The 9,691-nt window shown below is 34.8% G+C and overlaps 1 protein-coding gene across 2 annotated transcripts; it reads left to right on the forward strand.

Moving 5' to 3' along the window:
- Positions 1-959: 959 nt before the first annotated feature.
- Positions 960-9,691, forward strand: LOC105675081 (patched domain-containing protein 3-like). Of its 2 annotated transcripts, XM_067355715.1 has the most exons (12): positions 960-1,201; positions 5,135-5,381; positions 5,765-5,835; positions 5,917-6,132; positions 6,510-7,087; positions 7,305-7,928; positions 8,019-8,149; positions 8,225-8,386; positions 8,450-8,720; positions 8,954-9,075; positions 9,223-9,385; positions 9,463-9,691. In XM_067355715.1, exons 1-12 carry the CDS (start codon positions 1,062-1,064, stop codon positions 9,486-9,488), a joined length of 2,751 nt encoding a protein of 916 aa, XP_067211816.1. In that variant the 5' UTR covers positions 960-1,061; the 3' UTR covers positions 9,489-9,691. The 2 variants fall into 2 exon arrangements, with proteins under 2 accessions (XP_067211816.1, XP_067211817.1); XM_067355716.1 differs by lacking the exon at positions 960-1,201 and having other exon boundaries at positions 5,280-5,420.

Genomic DNA, 9,691 nt, shown 5'->3' on the forward strand with positions numbered 1-9,691 from the left:
TTGATTATTAAATTATTTGAGATGAAATAATTTACTATATATCATTAGAAACGCATAAAATTACGGTAACGTGTTGTAATCTCGCAAATTTTTTAAATTATTTTATAGAATAGAATAAAAAATTCGGACTTTAATCGTTGACAATACGAAGCGAACGACTGACAATGAGTCGGTTGCGAAAAAACAAAAGAGCAAACATCGGTTACTTTTAGCGTCTGACAGACTACCTGAACGTTAGCTATATATGCACTTTTATATATTTATGTATAATGATGTGTGTGCAATGTTCGACTATGCACTTTTGGTGATGGCAGTTTCCTAATATTTGGACCGAACAAAATCTAAAATTATCTCGATCAAAAATGCGACCTCGTTCTATTAGCATGATAAAAATAATATTGTATTTGTATATATTGTGTATAATGTATATTGTATATATTTGAATAATGTTTTTCAGAGCTCGTCGCTACTCCTACGCATTGAAACACAGAATTCATAGTGTGAGGCTGCCTTTCGTTATCGGAGCGGAATCTTTGGAAGCAACTTGAGTGTGACAGAGCTCTGAAAAACAAGAGCATTCTTGGATCGGACATCTTTCGGATGTTACATAACAGATCGTCTACGAAGATATCTCTCTGGTGCTTGGTCGAAATTACTGAAAAGTATATCGCTTGCGCAACCAAACCTAGCAACGGATTAATACGATTTCATGCATTCCGGACTGCAAATCGGAAGCTACGAGTATCCTATCAACCTGGCTGTTCGCGCCACATGAAATTTTTTTAATAACAAGGCACGAATAATGATATCATTAACTCAGTACGGAGTGTCATTCCTGCCGGTCACTTGACAACCAATGTACTGTCAGCGACGCGTGTATCTACGTAGTACACGTGCGTAATACACGTCCCCACGCGACACGACGGACACGGCGCTACTGCGAGCGCCGCTGAGATTCGCGATTCGTTCCGTTCGAGTCAGTCGGTCGGTCCGCCAGGCAACAAAGGCGCCCGTGAGAAGCGCTCAGTCAACATTTGGACGCGGCGGTGAGCACCGTCGAAATGGAGGCTCGCCGTGTCAGCCGACCGACGGCCGTCACAACGGTGGCCGACGAAGAGCGTGGTGTACCCGGCGTCACGTGGAGCCGCTGCAAAGAACTGCTGCTCGACTTTCACTTCAACGTCGACCGGATATTCTATCGGTGAGTGTGCGACGTGTGTACCACGGGGGGAAAACCCCCCCGGAAACCCGGGCGTGCATGTACGTATGAAACGCATACCGAAGGGAAGGGGTCCCCTTGCAACCCTATCGCTCGATTCCCGACCTGTCGCTCGATTTCCGCCATCGGAGAATGCATTGTTTATTAGGTACTCACACCGCATTGCTTTTCGCTCGCCGCGTTTATTTGCGGCGCTTCGGAAAGTCTGTCTCTACTCAGTTTCGGTTTGGTATCTCTTCTCGCAACTTTAATATTCTCTTTCCTCTGAAAATTTCAATGTCAATGCCTATTCGACTTATTCCGATCTGGAATCCATGTTTATTTATTCTGTTTTGAGTTTAGAAGGTGTAATAAACGCAGCCGAAAAAAGCGAGCTTGAAACAAATACAGTTGAATTCATTGGTGCGTAGTAATGCACGCTAAGTGTGCTCGGTTGTATCTTTATGCATCTTCTGTTGGAATGATGACTGCTTTCAAGCGGATGCGCATCCGTTTCATTCTAACATTTAGAACACGATTTTCATAATGAAATCTAGAAAATACAACTGAAGTAAAGTGAAAGCGAGTAGATATTTTTTTAATTGCATTCTTAATAATAAAATAAACATTCTTAATTAATAGATAGTTTTACAAATAAATTTTACAGCAAAAAATTTCTATCACACCTTTAAGATTGGAAAAGCGTTTGACGTCGAAAGTACAAAACTTGAAAGCAAAAACCTACTCCAAGTCGTTAGAGAAATTCATGAATGATGATGCCAGATCAGATAGATCATCCAGATAAGCTCGGAATATCTTACTTGTACTCGTAATTCTATAGTTATAAAGCAGACAAATCTTTAATTTTTATATTACACGTTATTTTATTACGTTATTTTATTACATTATTTAAGTATTATTTAATATATTCTTTTCGAGAAAAGAAAATTAATTAAATCTCATAATATAAACATTAATTTGAAACAATATTCCATTCCATTCCATTCATGAATTATCAATATTCAATATCCATTTGGATATCAATATCAATATCTACTATCTTTTTTTGCTTACATTACGTTAATGAAAAGTACATTTCATTTCGTCTATCATTGATTTTCGCAACATTAAGTGTCGCGAGACAGGTGAAACTCACGATTAAAGGGACCTTCCGAGGAGATTTAAAGGGACTTTGAGTAAGTCGAAGATCGCACTTCTATTTCTTCCACGACGATCTTTTTAATTCTCTGCACAGTTTGTGTTTACAAGATCATTATTATACTTCACTATGTGAAGCAAACATCAATAAACAATTTTTTTTGTTAAATGCGAAAATTAATGATAAACGAAATGAACATCGAGAATCCATTATGTTTCTAATTGCTCATTGCGGTGTTCCATTATGTATGCATCAAATGTCATAAGTCATCTTGATACGTGAAATATAGGGAAGGTCCTATTTTTGCTACTGAAAGCAAGAGATAATATACTGTAGATGTTGTAAATATTGCGAATATACATTACAGATAATGCTATTATCGGAGCGAACGATATTGCACGCATGATTATTTGGTGCTTCGGTAAACATTCACCTGGTGGTGCACCTGCTGTTATCGATCTCTAAGATAGCTACGATTTAGAATTCTTATCATTATCAATTTGGAAGAATTAAAAAAAAATAAAGAAAATCATCTCTGAGTCCATCAAAGTATCCGTTTTGAAAATATTTTCTGCAGTATATTTATTTTGGTAAAATTGTATATTAATAATTATAATTATACTATATGTTTTCATTTGCAACGATATATAATTCTTTTTATTTATTTTTATATATCTGATTCTATTTACAAATCAGGACCAAAGAAGTTATTCTAATTTTATATCGTATTCAATATGTCAAAATAATGAGATTATTAGACTCGAGCAATTTTTTCGTATTCTCATAAATCTGTTTCTGGAACACACACTGAGATAATCAAGCTCAAATAAGAGAAAAAAAAAAAAAAAAAAAGATGACATAATCACGTATATTAACTATTACTGGGTTAACACGGGTTTCAGCCAATTTTCGTGATCGCAACATCACAGCCAGATCATCGCGCTTGATTCACAATTCTTGATGCTTCATTGCCAATTAAGCAAATTCCTCAGAAATAATATTTTGTTGAGTAATTATATTAAGAATATCGTGCTGGTTCAGCAAACTTTTGAACAATTTTTTTTCACTGGATGATAACTTTGTTCTGATGCTGATAATTTTTTAAGTTTTTGAACAAAAATTATCAAGTAGTACAGTTGTATAAAGTTATGTATGTAAATTTTTTAAATGTTCAGCAATTAAAAAAAAAGTGACATTAAATGACCTTAAAATTTTGCAAGTGCATAAAAAATAATTTTGTGGAAACTTAGATTTTACTATCCTCAAAATTTATTTTTATATTCTAAATTTAATTTGCGTTTCGATATTTTTAAATGTCTTTTTCATTTGTTGAAGATATACTGCAGCATCATTATTCTTAACAAGTGTCCTGAATGTAAATATAAACTGCACTTTCTAATAATCTATCATTAAGATTCGTCCTCTTTGATATTTTGCTTTTACTTCGTCATTATTAATACGTCATCTCCTTTCAATCTTTATAGCGTGTCCCGGAACTATGGAAACCGTTAATTTTTGATGTACATTGTATTACATAATGTCTTGAGATCTTGTGCGTTCTTAAGATTGTCTTCGCGTGTCTGAGAATGTCGGAGATTTGCTTTATAAGGCAGCGCAAAACAATCTTAAAAGCTTTATTGATGCATGCGGAGGTGCATGTCTGCTTTGTCCTTAATTAGCTATTAATTGGTAACTTAAGTGGCCTAGATAACAGTAGACTTGATTAAAAAGAAGTTGTATTTCATCTTAATCGATAAATATGAATCGTGCAATCAAGGTTATCTTATAAAAAATGCATTTAATTAGTATTTAGAAGTAAATTTTTAAATATCTGCACATTGCACATGTAAGTAAAAAAGTAAGTAAGTAAACAAGACGTTAATTTAAAAAATTCGATTTTTTTATAACGCTGATAGTAATATAATTATGACGTGAAAAATTAAATCAGCTGAGTTGTGAAAATTAATAACATGAATGATCGATATGCATGCATTTTTATTTTCTGATGCAATGAATACGGAATAACTTAACGATATAAATAAAATTAACTACGCTGTGCAACTTTGCGTAATATCAAGTATTATTATCATTTACTTATATTTATTTTATAATCATACCTTATATATTTCTATTTTGAGATTCTCGTACAAAAACTGCAAAAATAAATCGATACAAAGCTATCTGAATATTTATGTGAAAAAAATTATTAGAAATATAATATATATCATAAATGTGTGTGTTGCATAACTTATAGGTAAATGTTGAATTGTTAAACATATATAAGATATTTTTATATAAATATGTAATCTTTTCTGAATATTGAAGAAAAAATAGATTATGAATTCAGAAACAAATGAACAGAAACGCGCGTTATTGTAAAAAGTTTTAGTAGACATGAAAAATAAAAGCCATTATTTGAAACGTATTGCTAAGATGAAATTGTACAAGATCATCAATTCTGACGACATCTTCATCTTCTCTTTTGTCTTCTTCAATTCGAAGATCATTGCCCTCGACGTTAGTTAACTTATTGATTACTGTCTCACGATTACAGATTGAATTTATATGATTTAATACATAAAGTGTTCGGCTGGCATCGAATCGAATTTTAATAATAGATTTTTTGATGAACTCGAAATCAATGCTTCACTGAGTTTATTTGTACTTCTATCGATTTTGTGTTACATTTATCATTTCTTATTTTTAAAATTGCGTTATATTTTTATTAAATGTTTTCTATTTTCGTTTTTTGTTTTTTATGTTTGTGCATTCCTTAGGATCGGATATAGTATAGCCACGAAACCATGGATTTGGCTGACGACATGCGTGTGCCTAAATCTCGTCTGTGGTTTCGGATTGTTGCTCTGGAGGGAGGAGGTCGACGATATCGAACTTTTCATGCCTGTCGGTTCTATATTTCGCAAGGATGCCGCCTGGGTGAAGGAGCACTTCCGAGACGATCTCCGACACGAAAGTATCCTCATCACTGCCCCCAATGTGCTGGACCCTAAAGTGCTGCGATCGGTACATAAGCGATCATGAATTATACGTGTATCAACGAAGGTTCTTTTTCACATTAATCACACGATTTTTCTCGCGATAGTCAAGCTAATTATTCATCACATTTGTTTAAAATTTTCTCGGCAAATCACAATTCTTAATTCTTTAATTTTCAAGATCAATCACTGATTGTCGAGCATCATTCTTATACATTTTTTCCATTTAAATAAAATTAACTATATATGTACATTATATTGAACGAATGATTTAATTAATTCTATTGCTCATGACTGTTACTGATTTTTATAATATTTGTGTAATTAATCATTTCGATCTGGTGAAGAAGCACGTTATAAATAGTTTGTTTGAATAATGATTACATTATAATGATCGATAATTAATTACAGATAAGAGACATTGAAAAAGATGTAAAGAGTATAGTGGTGAATAATAATTCCTGGGAAGATGTGTGTGCAGGGTAAATATTTTTTCTATATACGTGAAAATATCTGATCATTATTTTATATAAATTTATTGAAATGTTTGCGACATATTACAGACATTTCACATGGTTCCAAGAAAATGACAAGTGGGAAACGATGAATAAAACCGAGTTTCCCGAGGAATATCTACCACTTATAAATGATACAATGATGAAGGAACCTTGTGTCCAAAAATCGCTTCTAAAACTATGGCAGAAAGACGGTGGAAAGGATATTGATAACTTGACAAAATTAGAGATACTAGAGGACATAACTGCAACTATGCAACATACGTGAGTATCTGAAATTTTGTATAACGAAATCAATGTAATCAAGTCGCTCAAAATAAAGTAAAATTTAATATAATTTGTAGCATAATATATTTTAGTTTTTATAAGAAATAAGATTTGATGAAAAAATGAGCTTTCTAATATATTTTTGAATAAAATAGTTAAACAAATTTTTTTTTAAAGATTTTATTTCTGCAGTATGCAATTACGCGATAAACATTGCGTTCAATTGTACGCTTCATTAATTTTATTATTATTACCTTTTTTAACTTTTTTTTTTCTCAATTAAACATCACACGAGGTTAAGATAAAATGAAACGTTACATTAATTGATGTATCTTTTTATTCCTCTTTTTTACATATCAGTTTGTTCTACGCAGAAATGCTAAAAATATACTTTCCGACATTGCACCGTTGCTGGCGGGCGTCGAGTACGAGGAGAATGGACAGGTGAGGAGTGCGAAAGCGACGATTTTGTACTGGGTGCTGAAGAAGTCCAATCCGCACTCGCCGGAATGGGAAGTGGAATTCATCAATAGGGTACTACATTCGAATCGCACTCTTCCGACGGGTATGGAGATCTATGCGGTCACGTTACGTAGTTACGACGATATGTTGCACGAGGTGGTCAATAGCAATATGACCGTGCTTTTCTGTGGCATGTCGCTGATCTCGATCTACGTGATCGTGATGATCAGTCGTTGCAACGCGATGCAACAGCGGATATATCTGTCCCTGATGGGGATCTGCGTGGTCGGCCAGGCTCTTCTGTCGTCCTACGGGCTGTGCTTCTACATGGGATTTATGTACGGGCCGGTGCATGCGATCCTACCATTCCTGCTACTCGGCATTGGTGTCGACGACATGTTCGTCATTATGCAGAGCCTCGAGACCATGTCTGAGACGGACAAGACTCTAGACATTCCTGCTCGCATCGCGAAGTCCATTCAAATGTCAGGTGCGACTAAGTTTTGGCGAGCTCAAAGAGGACGAAAATAATTCTTGCTACACATACCGTCTGTAATTAGTTTAAAAGTGCGAAATGTTCAAACGGAGGGGCTAACAGAGCTCATCGTTCATATTAAGACCGGACACGTGGCACATCTTGCGTATTATATTAAAACTATATTAAAATTATATTAACATTTTAATTAATGCCATGCTTATGTTTGCAGGTATGTCCATCACTGTGACATCATTCACTAACATGGTGGCTTTCGCCATTGGCATGACGACGGTGATGCCGTTCCTGAAATCTTTTTGTATGTTTGCCGCGATGGGTATATTGTTCCTCTATATCTACGAGATCATGTTCTTCGTTAGTTGTCTGGTGTTCGACGAGAGGCGACTGGCAGCGAAGAGGGACGGTTGCTGCTGCCAGCCGCGTCCCAATTGGCGACCAAACCAGTGCAGCAAGCAGAACTTCCAGCGATTTGTCTTTGAGAAGTACATCGGACCTTTTGTTTTAAGGACGTCAATGAAAAGAATCATTCTGCTGCTTACCGCAGCCCTGCTGTGCATCAACATCTGGGCCATATTTCAGCTGCAACAGAACTTTGATGCGCTCATGTACTTGAATCAGGAATCTTACCCAATACAGTTTAACAACAAACTGATGAAATACTTTCCAAGATACGGCAAGAACGTCAATATATATCTGACGGGCGTGGATTATTATGAGGATCGCGAAGCGCTGTTTCAACTAGTGGAGAATCTCAGACGGGACCCGTACGTCAATAATCACACTCTCGACCCATGGTTCGTAGCGTATGAGAAGTGGTTGAACATCACTGGCAAAGGTAATCTGATCTTGTTATAAAGAGACTTAGCGTGAATATTTAGTAAATAAATGCTGTTTATTATAATAATATGATACAATCTTCTATCAGCGCAATACATCGAGGATAAAGACGAGTATTACAATATTCTCACGGAATATCTGTTATTCTCGGTGAAAGGCCAAGCGTACATTCAGGATATAAAATTCAGTAAATTACCGTTTAACGACTACAACATCACAGTACGTAAAATAGAATGCTACGTCCTATGCATTCCGCAGATGCGAAACACTTTTTCACGAGACGAATAATTTCAGACTTCGCAGATTCCAGTACAACACATTCCTATCAGCACAACGTCCGATCAGATAAGAGCTATGCAAGCAATCAGAGATGCCGTGAAATCGGTGAACTTCACTCACGGGCACGATTACATTGCAATTCACTCGACAGATTTAATAAGATGGGCGACAAATAAGGTAAAGAAAATTCTCTTTATTGAAATCCTTTTGAAATATATTGCTGAATAATTGTTGTTGCAGATAATTGGCGAAGAACTAATTAGGAACTTGAGTCTGGAGATACTGGCGGTAGGAATGGTAACATTGGTATTTCTTAGGAATCTAATCGCGTCATTTTGGGTGATGTGTTGCGTATTGTTCACACTCATCAATCTTTTGGGCTCCATGTACTTTCTAGGATTGACTGTAGAAATTTCATCAAGTATTATAATTCTATTGTGCGCCGGATTGGCGGTCGATTACGCCGCGCACATCGGATTGGAATTTATACGCTCAAGCGGCAGTAAACAAGGTTATTTTTATTCCAGAAGATTTTTAAGAATTTAAATTGACATTAGTTAACTAAAAAAAATTTATTATTATGAAAAAATCAGTTAATTTATGATTGATACAATTATATGAACTTATTGCAGAGCAAATGTGTCCTTAAATAATAGCTTAAGGAGTAGATTATTATTACTCAAAATTTTTAATAATACAATTCGATTATGTATTAAAATTTTGTCTATCTTATTATACTTGCAGAACGAGCACTGACAACACTCAGCGTTATTGGACCAGCAGTATTGAATGGTGGTTTGAGCACATTTCTTGCCTTTGTCCTGCTAGGCTTTAGCCGAGCTTATATTTTTATGACATTCTTTAAGGTATGAAATCAATATATTTAAAAATACAATTATCGCGAAACAAAAAAAAAACGAAAATATGTTGTTTTATGGGTATACATACGACCATAAATGCATGTTTTTTTTGCATACGTTGTATACATAAGTACATGTTTTATATTGTTTTAGCTATTTTCATCCGTAATATTGTTTGGTTTGTTTCACGGATTGTTGTTTCTGCCGGTAATATTGAGTTTAGCGGGACCTGGCGAGAGAAAATCAAAAAGCAAGCAAAAGAATCAAAATATGCAATATCAGAACGGCTATTATAGTGTTCATCAAAATGGGAAAGGTGATGTTCTTACAATTTCAATATATTATTAAACGGAGTTGACTAAAATAAAGTCACTGTTTATTTTACTTTCACAGATATAGAAGATACGCTTGCTAAATAACATTTTAGGAACATTTTGAAAGGCTGCTTAGGAAAAAGTATTTTTGTAGACAATTTTAGAGCTGAAATTTGTATGACTGTGGAACGAATGCGCGCGTGTTATATTGTGGTTGTCAAGGTATGTTTTTTTCTCTTCTCCTACGTCTTTCCATTCCTTTATAAGAAAAAATTGCTAACTAAAGATATCTTTTATACAAAAGAAAA

Source organism: Linepithema humile, chromosome 5 (assembly GCF_040581485.1).
Source record: "Linepithema humile isolate Giens D197 chromosome 5, Lhum_UNIL_v1.0, whole genome shotgun sequence".
In the NCBI taxonomy this organism is placed as follows: domain Eukaryota; kingdom Metazoa; phylum Arthropoda; class Insecta; order Hymenoptera; family Formicidae; genus Linepithema; species Linepithema humile.